Source organism: Hakea prostrata, chromosome 6 (assembly GCF_041222555.1).
Source record: "Hakea prostrata isolate BN-2017 chromosome 6, UWA_Hpros_2, whole genome shotgun sequence".
Lineage (NCBI taxonomy): Eukaryota > Viridiplantae > Streptophyta > Magnoliopsida > Proteales > Proteaceae > Hakea > Hakea prostrata.
Window position 1 is genome coordinate 24,119,503 of NC_142605.1, and position 15,062 is coordinate 24,134,564.

General features: G+C 37.6%; 1 protein-coding gene across 1 annotated transcript in view; it reads left to right on the forward strand.

The window, feature by feature from the left end:
* LOC149012773 (Zinc finger, C3HC4 type (RING finger) family protein) overlaps positions 1–15,062 on the forward strand; it is a 91,363-nt gene that overhangs the window by 13,754 nt on the left and 62,547 nt on the right. The window contains exon 2 of the mRNA XM_089158364.1: positions 1,024–1,750. Coding sequence (XP_089014490.1) covers positions 1,024–1,750 — 727 coding nt within the window. The remainder of the gene's footprint in view (positions 1–1,023; positions 1,751–15,062) is intronic.

Here is a 15,062-nt window from a genome sequence, read left to right on the forward strand (position 1 = left end):
TTGGATCAGTTCTTCACAAAGAAGAAGAATACAGAAGTACCAGTAAAAAAGTACCAGAAAAAACTTTGCTTTTGAAACTTTTTATTCTCTCTACTCTATTTCTCATCAGCCATGGTTGTAGCTTCTTTTTATTTTTATGATTTAGGTCATTTTTCTTTTCTTCATGCTCGATAGTTCTTATAGTGCTTATTTGTAGTTCGAGTTCTATTGACTGTTGAGTTTGGAGGAGATTAAGAATGAGAAAGTTGGCCCAGGCTGCTGCATCTGTGAAATGTGAAATGGTGATTCTTTGGAGAGTAGCTTTTCATAAAACTTAAAGGGTTTTGTTTTTCAAGCTTCTGATTCTCGAGGTTTTTTTTTCTTCCATTGGGCGTGAATTTGAAGTGTTTGAGGCTATTGTGTTTACTTCTGGAGATTTCTGAACTTGATTTCTTACATTCTTCCAATCAGATCATCAGAGATTTTGAAGCCACCAAGGGGAAGGAAGAAGAGGGGAGGGGAATAACAGCCTAGGGTTTCCATATTTGGAGAGTGGGGAAGATGATGGGAATATTCCCGGATTCCTTTTTAATTAATATAAAAATTATTTTAAGTTAAATAATGGGTGTCTACAATCAGGGTAATTTGGTAAAAAAGTGAAATTGTAAACTAATGGATTACATCCAATTTGATGGTGCGTCCTTATTTGGCCATAATTGGGCACTACTGGGGGCACAGGTGCAAAAATGCAAGAGGCCTGTAGCAAATGTGCCTTTCACCATACCTCAGGGGTTCCAGATGAAAAAAAAAATCCTTAATCAATAGTGTATTCTGCTGTGAGAGATCCCAATTTAATGGACTCTTCTCTACACAAATGCTTGACATCAGTTCTTCTGGCTATTGATTTTCGAGTATGTTGGGTAGAGAGAATTTGGGAAAAAATGAATAAAATTACTTGCTTGTAGCTTTTGGTTATATTTTGGATTTCTTGTTTGGGCTGTGCTACTAAGTTTCTGACTTTGGAAATAATGATCTTTTTTCTAGGGTGGGATTCAACTCAGTGTACCATTTGACAGATTTGCCATCTTTTGTGAGTGGCAAATATGTGGTTTTATTTGATCCTCAGGGAGCATATCTTCCTAATATTTCAGTGGCAAATCCTGGAAAGCGTATTGAGTATGTTAGTTCTTCAGCTATTTCGATTTATAATGACCAGTTCTTTCCATATTGTGCTTTTGGATGCGACATGGAACAGCCTTTCCATGGAACTTTATTCCGTTTTCCTTTGAGGAATACAGATCAGGGTGCAATTAGTAAGCTCTCAAAGCAAGCATACTCTGAAGATGACATTTATTCTATGTTCGCTCAGCTTTATAAGGAAGGGATTTTCACCCTGCTTTTTCTTAAAAATGTGCTGTCTGTTGAAATGTATATATGGGATGGTGGGGCACCTGAACCACGGAAGCTCTACTCTTGTTGTGTCAGCTCAGCAAATGATGATGTAATTTGGCATCGCCAGACATTACTGAGATTGTCTAACTCTGTCATGTCTGCAAACAATGAGGTGGATTCTTTCTCATTGGACTTCTTGAGTGAAGCAGTTGTTGGGACCCATCCGGAGAAGAAGATGGTCAAATTTTTCATTGTGCAGGCAATGGCATCAGGATCAAGTAAAATTGGTGCTTTTGCTGCTGCTGCTGTCAAAGAATATGATATCAACCTGTTGCCCTGGGCATCAGTTGCTGCATGCATATCAGGTGATGCGCTGGAGGTGAGCTACGGTATCCCACTTATCATATAATTCGCAAAAACTTATAGAAGTCTTTTTAGTTGCATCACAGACCTTGCATCACAGACCAGTATAACGTATCTGGTGCTGCAGTCTATATTTGTTAATTGTCATATGAAATTATTTTCATTTGTTTCTTTTTTGGCACAATGGTAAATTTTATCAAACAAGAGCATGAAATGGTGAATTTCTTTATCCGTAATAGTGACAAATAGTATATGCTTCATGATATTAGCAAAAGAGAGAGAATTCGATGTTGAAATGTGTCATCATGAACTAGAATTGAAAAGTGCTTTGATACTCACTTGGCTAGCCACTTCTTTTCTTCCAATACCTAGGAATTTCTCCCCTTCCAAGCAGACCAACATTGGTAGAAGGACCACTCCAGTGAGGAATTTTAATGCAGCCGCCCATAAACTCATATAAGTACATGGGGGAACCAACCAAGACCACGACAACCTTCCACACAAACAACTTCTAACAGCTGTAATAGCCACACTTTCCACTACCAGTAGAGCATATCTGATCCTGCTTCAGAAAGCCACACGCTTGACATTTCTTCTACATCCAGAGGGTTTGTGCCTAATGCATTACAACCATGGAAATAATCTTTGAAGTTCATTGAAGTAATTCTATTTATTCATCTTATATTAATGCCTAGAATCATCTCTGTCAACCTTTTTCCTAGCAGACTTATCATGTTGTTATTGACAAGTCCAATTGATTTCTTGTAATTCCCTTTCCTTTTGTCCTCATATTTCCTTATAAAACCTCCTTTGAGACCAAGAGCAAACTTCATTTGGGATGAGCTTCGGAAGTTGCAATTTTAATCTAGGATATTTCCCTTTCCTGAAGTCAGATGGTGGATAGTCTGTCTTGACTCTCACCACATGAATGCTCTCTTCCATTCTACTACATTTCATTATAATAATCAGTAGATCTGAGGAGGTTGAATGGTCATATTTCTGTAGCTTCTCAAGCTCTATATCCTCACAAATATCACAATCTTCTCTAGTTTGTTGTACTCCTTTGCCTTCAAGGATATACACTGCTCATGTTTTTTATTTTTTGGTGAATGAATAATTGAATGAGACAAAGGAGAGTAGCTAAAGCCTTCAGAAAGAGGAATGGAGCTCAAACAGCACAGCCTCAAGTAGAGGAGGCAAAGTAAAGCATTGGGGGGGGGGGGGAGGGATTCTCCACGAGGCAAGAATGTGCCTATTCCTGGGTGAATTAGTAGAGAAATTAGCAAAAAAAGAGGTTCTCCCTTTAACTTCATAAGGAGATGGAATCCCAAATCTGTTGAAGTGATCTGAAGCTGGAGGTCCAATTCCTGATGTTTCGCTCTGTTAGGGCCCTGGGATCATGCTGCATGGATAGAGAGATGGTTACTATTGGTTGCTAGGTTATAAATAGGCAGGAAGGTGTGAGGAAAGGATAGGGAATGTCTATGTGAGTGGTTTGGGCAGCCTTTGGCTGAGGAGCAGTATTATATACTGCAGGGGGTGACTGATACAATCAAAACTGGATTATCCTTGTTATTTTTACATGTTTTGATATCAATTTTCATATTGGATTCTCTGGTTCTTATCAACTGGTATTAGAGTGTGTTCGGGGTTGAGGTAAGCAACATGGCTATGGGGTTATCTCTTTCTTTCGGTGAAGGGAGTAAGTAGAGATGGCTGACGGAAGTTGTGCTTTTCTGTTGGGATTTCCAAATAGAGCATGAACATCGGTTGGGATTTGGGAGCGGCTCTCAAACACCTGGAAAGTGAAGCCATGGAGTGTATCTACTAGAGGGATTGGCTGAAGTTGGACTGGGTGAGCTTCATAGAGGCCTTAAGACTTGATTTCGGCTGTGGGAAAGACGAGAACCCCCATCTCAATTTTGGACATCCATCACACCGTCGTCAACCATGTATCTAGGGACTTCCTTGTCATGTATTTGGGGACTTGTCAACATTTACAATAATAAACTTCGTGAGCCCAATAAGCAATATAGTCAACCATGTAAGCAAACCAGATAAATCATCATGCATCCATTTACCACACCAAAGTATCATGACATTATGCATTTCAGTTTTCATTTCATTTTCCTTCCCCCCCCTCTCCCTTTATTAAGCCAGACCTAAGCTCCTATAGAGTGGACATCCTCAGTCTGAACCACACAAGTGGCATCAATCATAGTCTTAGAGGTTCTCATTTGGAGATTTCCTTTTCACTATCTTGGCACAAGGCCAGGTGTTCTCCACAGATGGCTATCATTGGTCTAGTCTCTCTTTCCACTTTTCAGTCTTGCTTCATGCCTTCCCATTTGGGTACACTAGGTATCAGGACTTACAGAACCCGTTAACATTTTATTTTTTTTCTTTATTCTTATTATTTCCTCCCATTTTCTTTTCTCTTTTTAGGTTTAGGTTCAACCATGCATTATTATACCTCTTCCATTTCAGTGTACTTCTTTCATTTTAATTATCACTTAACCTTATCAGAACAAGGCTTGACACAATTCATACAATTATCAATACAATTATCAATACAATCCCGTCCTTCAAAAAAGAAACATGCAAATTTGAATTTAACAAGCATAAACATTGTTTCTTATTCCTAGTTTAACAGTTTAAGAATGTCACTAGCATTTCGATTCAAATATTTCAGTTAGGTACTTCAGCTATCATTCGATTCCATGCACTTCTATTTTATTCAAAAGGTAACACATCGCACACTTCTGTAGATCGCACAAGTAAAAGAAATAAGATAGGTTTCATATTAACAAGTGGATATTACCCGTTTACTAAGTGAAACCATCTGCTTACAACATACATGGGTTAGTCAATACCACTTACCTGTTTTTGTTCCGGGCGCATCTCTTAATCCCAAATCAATTAGAGCACGCCCTTTTCCTATTTGATCAAAACATATATTTCATTTACAACCCTCATCACCAAACAGTCCTTCACCTTGTTATTCTCGAATCTGAGAGCGTGGCAGAGATGAGAGTGAGGCTTACGTGGTGGTGAATGGATGGGGAATGAAAGATATGTGTTACTGAGCACCCACTTGAATAAACCCATGATCATAAGCTTTTCACAATATTTCAAATAACTAATAAAATGCTCTAAATTTCCAACCAAACATTAAGCTACCAGAAAATTAAGCGAATATGAAAAGATCATGCTAAACTAATATGAATAAAACTATTCAAATTATACAGACAGATCAAACAAAAAATAAAATAAAATTGGTAGACCTCAAGAAAAGGAGTCCTAAGATGCGATATGATCAATTCCCAGTGATATAGAATGGTAAAGCAATGCCTTTACAATCAAAATGTGTGACTAACGGTTTCAAACACGAATTAAGTAAATAAACAACTGCAAATTTTTACAACTTATCACACGAACAAAGATATCCTCTATTGAGATCGATCTAAAGTTAAAAATTTAGTCATTAAATAAATCAGAGAGGATACGATAACTTTCAGTGAAGAACTATAGGGATTTAAAACTCTAAAACGGAAATGTGACTTACTCACTAATAAATAGTTGAGCCATTCTTTAAAACATCCAATAATTTAATTGGAAAATTCAAATTTAAATTGTTGGATGGAAAGAATGGTTTCGTTTCCTTATGGCCCTCATAGGTACTATAGTTCTTCCGATCGTCGTTCTCTGTCCTCTGGTAATGTACTCAACCCTTCCTCTTTGGGTTCGTGGCATGCGTAGAACACAACATTTTTCTTTGAATGCCCATGATGATCAATGGGCACCGATAAATTTCTATGTAATGGATGAACGTCAAGTAAAATATAAGAAACAATGAATTAGTGAAGAATGAAGAAGAAGTGAACCTGTGCACCGAAATCTTCAAGAATTGCATCATTGTTGTGCTCTAGGTAGAATTGTTTCTTTGGCGATCCATTGGAGAAACCCTTATCTTTGGTGGTGTTGGGTATGGAATAAAGAGATTTTTTTTTAAGTAAAAGCAAACGAGAGAGATGATTTCTTAATAAATCATACCCCAAGAATAAATTCTTAATAAAAAAAAAGATCATATTTTACCTTTTTTTTACTAAAATTGTATTGCCTTTTCAAAAAGTGTCCGATATTACAATATATCTTTCTCCAACTTTCTTTTCCAATTTATGATTTATAAAACCAAAATGCCATTTATTTCTTTATTAAAACGAATTATCACAAATTAAAAATAAAAATAAAAATTGAAGTTTGGTATGATTTTCTTCATTTTCCTTTTCTAAGTTGTGATTTATAATTTCTTTGATATCTGTTGGAAAAATTTCCTTTTCTGATTCGAAAAAACTTTTAAAATGGGAAAGTTCGGAATGATTTTATTCAACTTCTTTTCCTAAGTTGTGATTTATAATTTCTATAAAATCTGTTGGTTTCCTTTTCAGATTGGATTTTACAATATTTATGAAATCAAAATATCATTTATGATGTTTACAAAGAGGAAAGCTTAGACGGACTTTCTTTTTTTTGCTTTCCTAATTCCTAACTTGTGATTTGTAGTTTATTCGAAATTCATTGGAAAAATTCTATTTTTTGGGAAAAATTTTCTTTTCGATTCGAAAAAACTTTTAAAATGGGAAAGTTCAGAATGATTTTATTCGACTTTTTTCCTAAGTTGTGATTTATAATTTCTATAAAATCTGTTGGTTTCCTTTTCAGATTGGATTTTACAATATTTATGAAATCAAAATATCATTTATGATGTTTACAAAGAGGAAAGCTTAGATGGACTTTCTTTTTTTTGCTATCCTAATTCCTAACTTGTGATTTGTTGTATATTCGAAATTCATTGGAAAAATTCTCGTTTCTATTTTGATTTTATAAATTTGAAAAAAAATATAAATACAAAGGGTACCAACAAATTGTGAGACAAAAGAAGAAAATGATAAAAAGACTAATACAAAAAATATGTTATTTAAATAAAAAGAAATGATACAATAGTCAAGAAAAAGGAGTACATGTATACATATATATATACACACACACACACACACACACACAATATATATATATATATATATATATATATATATATATACACACATATACATGTACATATATATATGTTGGATTCTACTAGGAATTCAATTAGAGTTTGTATTCATGTAAAATTCTATTCCTTGTAATAGTGTACTTTCCACTTAATTATAAATAGAGGGCTTGAGATCATTGATCGATGAGCCATTCTACAGATATCGTGTTTCTCAACATGGTATCAGAGCCTAAGTTTGATTAGGGAAGAGAAGAAAAACAAAATTCTCGCTGTGGGAACCTACCTCCATCTCCGAGACGTCTCTCCAGAAGCCATCGTTTTTTTTTTCTTCTTTTTCCTTCATCATCGAGCCATACATCGCCATCGTCTTCCGACTCTGCTTCCAACTCCTTCTCCTGCCTTCATCTGCATCGACGGCAACCTTGTATCAGTTGCGACCTTAGTTCTGGTGTTAGCAACTGTTGAAGAGAGTAAAAGAGGGAAGACGAGATATGCTACAATGAGAGACATATGAAGTGCGGTAATCAATGGCATCGATGAATCAGTGCTGCTGCTATGGGTTTGCGTCGAGCACCCTCCTACGATTCCTCGACCCCTTGTTCCACGAAAGCTAACTCTCTTCTACTGGATGCTAAGATTTTGAGCATCTGTCATGCTCTCAGCTTTAATCGCATCTGATTGCTTTGGAGCTGCTGCTTGTATAGATGTCACTACCATCGCCGCCATCGTCATCTTCAGCCATCAGCTTCACCCACCATCGCCATCGCCATCAAAGCTGGGTAACCCTCTGAAACATGACGATGCAATACTTCTAATCCCTCTGAAACACGACTTCTAAAATCCCATTAAACCCATTGCTTTATTGGCCGAACCATATATTTGGTTCTCTATACATTTAGACCAAACCCATTGCTCTTTGGCCGAACCATATATTTGGTTCTCTCTAAATTTAGACCAAACCAAACCATATTATTATTTTTTTCTTTTCTCCAAATCTACTGTTCTTTAGCCCCCCCCCCCAAAAAAAAGAAAAGAAAAGAAATTTATTAGTTTTTTTGGGTGTTTTGGCTATTGCATTCTGCGACATTTCAGTTTCTTTGAAGGGGTGAAAATTGAAGAACTGCAGACAATTCTTTCAACATGGCAACCACCGATGGTACTACTGCTCCCACTGGATCCGAACATTACCCTACTCTTCATCCTCTTTCAGTAAGATTTGATGGCACAAATTATTGATCTGGTCTCGATCTGCTTACCTGACTATTGCTGGAAGAGGACTAGTTGGACACATTACGAGCACCACTATCAAACCTACTACTGTAGGTTTTTTACAGGATAAATGGATATCAAATGACTCTCTTATTATGTCATTCCTTTTGAATTCCATGCATCCAAATATTGCCCAAGGTTACTTATTACTTGATACTGCAGCCCAAATCTAAAAGGCTACTACCTAAACCTATGGACAGTTGGGGAATGATGCACAGGTTTATGAGCTACGAAAGAAGCTTCATGAGACTACCCAAAAGGAACTGACTGTGGCCTAATATTATGTTGAGTTGTGCTCTGTTTGGCAAGAGTTGGATCATTATGGGATTTATCACCCCACTAATCCAGATGATGTGACTACTTATAGGAAGCAGATTGATAAGATTCGAGTATATGACTTTTTGGCAGGTTTGAATGTGGAGTATGATCAAATCAAAATGCAAGTATTAAGTCGTTCTTCCTTTCCTACACTAGAACAGTCTTATGCACTTATTTAGTGTGAGGAAAGCCGTCGATTAATCAAGCTTCATGCTCCTATTGTGGAGAAATCAATCTTACAGTTTGTTAGCACTAAATCTTATTCAACTAAGGAGATTGTCAAGTGTGAACATTGTCACAAACCATATCATACCAAGGCCAATTGTTGGAAGCTCCATGGGAAGCCTGTTGATTTTGAGCAAAAAAGAGCACAAAAAAGAGGAAAATCGAAAGCTCATATTTCTGAGATAGTTTCCACAACACCCAGTGCAGACGTTGGTCTTTCACAGGAGGAGTTAGCTACTTTGCGACTTATTCTGTAGTCTTCTACTGCCGGTACAGCCTCTACCACGGCTTCCTCTACTAACCAAACCAACTCCTACCTTGCTACTTTAGGTAAAACATTTACAAGCTTCCAAGTTTCTTCAGTTTCTACTCCATGGATTATTGATACAGGAGCCATAGATCATATGACAGGTTTATCCTCCTTTTTTTAACAATATTCTCCAACTTCTGGAAAGGATAAAGTACGAATTGCTAATGGCTCTTATTCTTCCATTGCTGGAAAAGGGACCATTCAACATTCTCCATCACTTTCTTTGTATAAAGTTCTACATGTTCCCTCTTTCTCTACTAACTTGCTCTTTATCAGTAGTCTTACACATAACTTGAATTGTAAAGTGACATTTTTCCCATCTTACTGTGTCTTCCAGGATCTGGTCACAGGAAACTAGACAATGGACTTTATTTGCTTGAGCCGATTGAAGGATCTACTTCTGTTTAGACTACATCTTCTAAACAGGTCCATTCAGTAATATCAGACCTTCATCAGTGGCACCGTAGGCTAGGTCACCCCCCTTTAGGAACTCTTAAGAAAATATTTCTTGATTTAGTTTCTTCTTGTAATGAGGATGATTTTTTTTGTGAAGCCTGCATTTTTGCAAAGCAGACTCGTTTTACTTATTTGCCTTCTCTTCATAATAGAAAAACTATTCCTTTTATGCTAATTCATACTGATGTGTGGGGTCCCTGCCGACGTGTGTCTATTACTGGCCATAGGTACTTTGTTACTTTTATTAATTGTCACTCTCGTTCTACATAGATTTATCTTTTAAAACGGTTTTTCGATGTTTTCGTGATTTTCATAATATGATTTAAACTCAGTTCAATGCCACTGCCCACTGTGAAGATCCTTCGCAGTGACAATGGCACAGAGTATATTGATGGTGAATTTCAGAGATATCTCTTTGACTCTGGCATAATACACCAGACCAGTTGCGTTGATATGGCTGCCCAAAATGGGGTTGCCGAAAGGAAGAATCGGCATCTCTTAGAGATAGCCCATTCCATTATGATTGCTATGAATGTACCTGACCAGTACTGGAGTGATGCTATACTCATTGCTTCTTACCTTACGAATAGGATGCCCAGTAGGATACTTGGTTCTAAATGTCCTAATGAGATTCTCCAGGGAGCCTTTTTTTCATTATTCCCCCAAAATTTTTTGGATATGTGTGTTATGCAAAAATCACCGCCCACTAGAGTAAGCTGGCTCCCTACGGCCTACGGTGCATATTTTTGGGGTATTCTGCTACTCAGAAATGGTACAAATGTTATCATTTTCCTTCCAGGAAAACCATTGTATCCATGGATGTAATTTTTAATGAGTCTTGCCCTTACTGTATACCTTTACAGGGGGAAAGTCCTAGAGGAAATGTGTTCTTTCCAACTCTAGATCTTCCTATCACACACCAACACAACTTAAGAGTCCCAAAAGAGTTTTCTGACTTGGGGGAGACTTCTGCCAGTATACCTGATGACTCTAATCCTCCTCCTTCGTTTTCTGAACCATGTGAAGAACCTAGCCAGGGGAAGACCACTCCTGTGAGACAAACTGTTGAGGTCTTTCAAAACCAGATTGACCAGAATAAGGAGGTGCAGACTTATCAAAGGAAGAATTACTACCGGCTAAAGCAGGTGGAGAAAGGTGATATGTTACCACTTCAGTCTCCTGCTCAGAATCAGATTCTACTGTTCCCTTTAAGGTATCTTCTTCTGATCTTCTTATTGCTGTTAGAAAAGGAGTCAGATCTTGTACTCAACATCCCATAGCTAAATATGTTTCTTATACCTTTTATCTAACTCCTACCGTGCTTTTATATCCTCTCTATCCTCTGTATCTATTCCTAAAAGTTGGCAGGAAGCCTATGCTGATAAGAGATGGAAGGCAGCTATGGTAGAGGAAATGCAGGCAATGAAGAAAAATGACACTTGGGAGCTGGTTACACTTCCTCCAGGAAAAAAACTAGTGGGCTGTAAATGGGTATTTGTGGTTAAACAAAATATGGATGGATCAATCAACAAGTTGAGAGCTAGACTAGTTGCAAAGGGGTTTACCTAGACCTATGGGATTGATTATTAGGAGACTTTTTCCCCTGTTGCGAAACTAAACACTGTCAGAGTTCTGTTGTTTGAGGCTGCGAACAAAGACTGGAGCTTGCACCAACTAGTTGTAAAGAATGCCTTCTTACATGGGGAGTCAGCGGAAGAAGTCTATATGGAAATCCCACATGGTTTCTCCGATGACAATACTGCAGGGAAAATTTGTCGGTTGAAGAGGTCAATTATGGGTTAAAACAGTCTCCTAGATGCTGGTTTGGACGTCTCATGAAGGCAAAGACTTCTATTGGGTACAAGCAACGCAATGCTGATCATACACTATTTGTTAAGAAGTCAGGTACTAACATCACACTTCTCATTGTCTATGTAGACGATATTTGTCATCACCGGGAATGATGGTGAAGAAATTAAAAAGTTGAAGGACTTTCTTGGTAGAGAGTTTGAAATTAAAGATCTAGGGAAGTTACAGTATTTCTTAGGGATTGAGGTGGCTCGATCAACGAAAGGTAGATTCCTATCCCAAAGAAAGTATGTCCTAGATTTATTATCAAAAGTGGGAATGTTGGGGTGTAAAGCAGTTGATACCCTTATTGAAGCTGGAGCTAAACTTAAAGAAAAAGAGGGAGAACCAGTGGACAAAGGAAGATACCAAAGGCTGGTAGGGAAGCTTATTTACTTGTCTCACACTAGGCCAGACATCGCTTATGCTGTAGGGATAATAAGCGAATTTATGCATGATCCATATTTAGCTCATATGAAGGTTGTTACCAGAATACTACAGTATTTGAAGGGAACTCCTGGAAAATGAATACTTTTGTCACCCATTGATAATCTAAAAGTAGAAGCATGCACTGATACAGATTGGGTTGGATCTCCAGACAGGAAGTCAATTTCAGGTTACTATACCTTTGTTGGAGGTAATCTGGTTACTTGGAGAAGTAAGAAACAGAATGTGGTAGCTCTATCTAGTACCAAAGTTGAATATAGAGCTATGGTTCGTGGAGTTTGTGAGCTACTATGGTTGAAAGGCTTGCTGCAAGATATTGGAGTCCAAGTTCCAAACCCTATGATGTTATATTGTGACAACAAGGCTGCTATTAGTATTGCTAATAATTCGGTGCAACATGATCGAACTAAGCACATTGAAATTGACAGGTTTTTTGTCAAAGGAAAGTTGGAACAAGGGCCTATTTGCATGGCTTTTGTAAGATTTGGAGACTGAGTAGCAAATGTTTTCACTAGGGTTTGAAAGAAAGAGATTTCCTTCCTATTGTAGACAAGTAGGGCATGACTAATATCTATGCCTCAACTTGAGGGGGAGTGTTGGATTTTACTAGGAGTTCAATTAGAGTTTGTATTCATGTAAAATTCTATTCCTTGTAATAGTGTACTTTCCACTTAATTGTAAATAGAGGGGTTGAGATCATTGATCGATGAGCCATTCTACAAATATCGTGTTTCTCAACATTATACACACATATATACACGTACATATATACTCTATATACGTGTGTATACATATACGTACATATATTCACGTACATAAATGGTATTAAATAATCAGTGGGCCTTCCTTATGGGCTTGTGGGCCCACTCAGGGATGAGAATATTAATACCTCCGGGTTCAAAAAATTGTGGTGATTCTTTTATTGTCATCGGTTCAGTCTAACTTCGCCGTATAAGAGACCAATGGACGAAAATGTGTCTACTTGGTTATGGATCGGGGGTTCAAACATCACTAATTATTTTAAATAAAATAGGGGATTTGGAATATACTAGTACAACATTAAAATAACAGTATAATGAGATGCGGGGCATCACAAGGGATGAGCCAACAACGACCCAACCGAACCAACTGGTATGGTGACCATCGTCTTCAACCTTAAGCCCTTAAGCAGGTGCTGTCACTGTGACGAGGGGCCCTACCGGGGTTGCACACCAGGGCCACTGTTTGTGAAATTAAAAGTAACCGCAAGCGCACGGTATCATGTAGTTAACAGGTCGATCTCAAGGAGATATGCCACTTAGAATTCAACTTCTTAATAGTAATGCGAGAGTGGAAGGATTCAATTTTTTGTTAAACTAATTAACTAACTAAACGATCCTAATCCATGCATCTAATGCAATCGAATTAAAACGAAAAATAAAGCAAACACAATCAATGCATAAATAAAAGACAAGAAAAAAAATGCGAACAATAAAAATAAAAAGAAAAGGGAAGTGATTCGAGTGTCAGCTCTGAATCGAGGGAAGGGGAGTAATAATAATAATGACTTTGACCGTGGACCCTTTGCCGTAGCTTACAGTCCACCGATCGGGGGAATGGATATTAAAGAAAAAAAACAGTGCAGAAACTAAATAACAAAGCAATAAACAAAGCAATAAAAGGAAAAGGAAACCTTAACCAAAGAGAGGCACGACTGTAGGCATCTCTGATCAAGGATCCAGGGGAAGGGAGAACAACAAATAAATGCTGAAAGTCAATTGCAGAAAGTAAATAACAAAAAGTAAATTGCAGAAAGTAAAAAGGAAGCCTTAACCAAAGAGAGGCACGACTGTAGGCATCTTTGATCAAGGATCCTAGGGAAGGGAGAACAATAAATAAATACTGAAAGTAAATCCTAAATTAAGAATATGGAGGGGTAGATAGAAGCGGGAATGGAGGGAGGAGAGAAGATTAATAAAGAAGGTTACTTACTTGCAAATTGAACAAACGATTCGAATCTCAACCAACCCTAACAACCAGATCTAGATATAGAATGATCTAAATATGCAATTGCTAGACCCAGAGAAAAACAAATCTAAAAACTTGAAACTTGAATAAACTTGAACTTGAATTGCATTACATAAAAAAAAAAAAAAAAATTAAACCTAAACATTCAATCTAGAAATTAAAATCTCACAAATGCAAGCAAAGAAAACTAGAGAGAACCTAAATAAACTGAAGAGAGAAGAAAGAATGCTTCTACTAAGCTCTAGAACACCTTCTCCTTTGATGGAGTATGCTCTCCTTTTATAGAGTTTACATAAGATATGAGGCACGGGCTGAATTTGAATAAAACTCAGGGTTCCTATTTGACTCAGCCAATTAGGGTTTTGACGTACTAATCGCGCCGACTTAGAGAGATCAAATGCATAATTCCACTGTTGGATTTGAGGTTTAAGTAGTCGTGAAGCTCTCCTCCAAAAATCAGCACGATCGGACATCGGATGACCGTTTGATGAAGGGCTTGATTGAAACTGGACAGAGACATTCAAAAACGGGATTTTTGCCTCTTCCTTCTCTAAATATAATTCTTTTCCCTCTTTTTCTTTCTTTAATTAAATCCCAGATAGGAAATAAGATATTGAAGTATGCAAGGACTCTTTTCTCCATTTGGACTCTCTCAATAATATCTCTGTAGATTTGATTAATAATTCCTAATCTCAACCGTAGATCAAAATCTGTTTCTTTATCTCTAAAATACTTTGGAGTTGGCCCATAATCACATCTTTGGCCCATCATGCTCCATGTTAGGCCCATTTTCGCATTTGAGAATTTGAGCAGACATCTTGACGTGTAAAATCGCATGTTTAATACTCAAAACACCAAATATTCGCTCAAGTCCTGGAAATTCATAAAATCTGCAAAAAACAACATAAAACCCAAGGTAGCTCCACTCAAAGTGTATAAAATACATGCTTTATGCCCTAAGATTTCACACATAAATGTGTTCATCAGCCACCAGAGGCTGTTTGTGACTGCCAGTGAGCATGCAGCGACTCTGACTGCAGTGGCCGATCATATTCCCTTGAACAAAAGCTGGAGGCCTGTCAAATCTATGAACAATAATCACGAGAGGCAGACGGCGGCAGCGAGGGTGGTTGGTCTGGTTCGACGGCGATGGTGATCTATCATGCCTACAATTACAACCTTGGAGAGTTTTTTGGAAAAGTGACTTTTCAGAGCTGATCAATGAGTGTTTAGAACTTCCACTGGCACAACTAGAATCCCTTTCAATGGTTGTGACTCAGGTTGCTTTATCTGTTGGTCCTTTCATGCTTATTGAGTTTCCAACAAAAGGGCAATTGGAACAAGAACTTTGGAGTCTCTCTCCCAGTCACGGTCCGTCTGATTAACATTTGA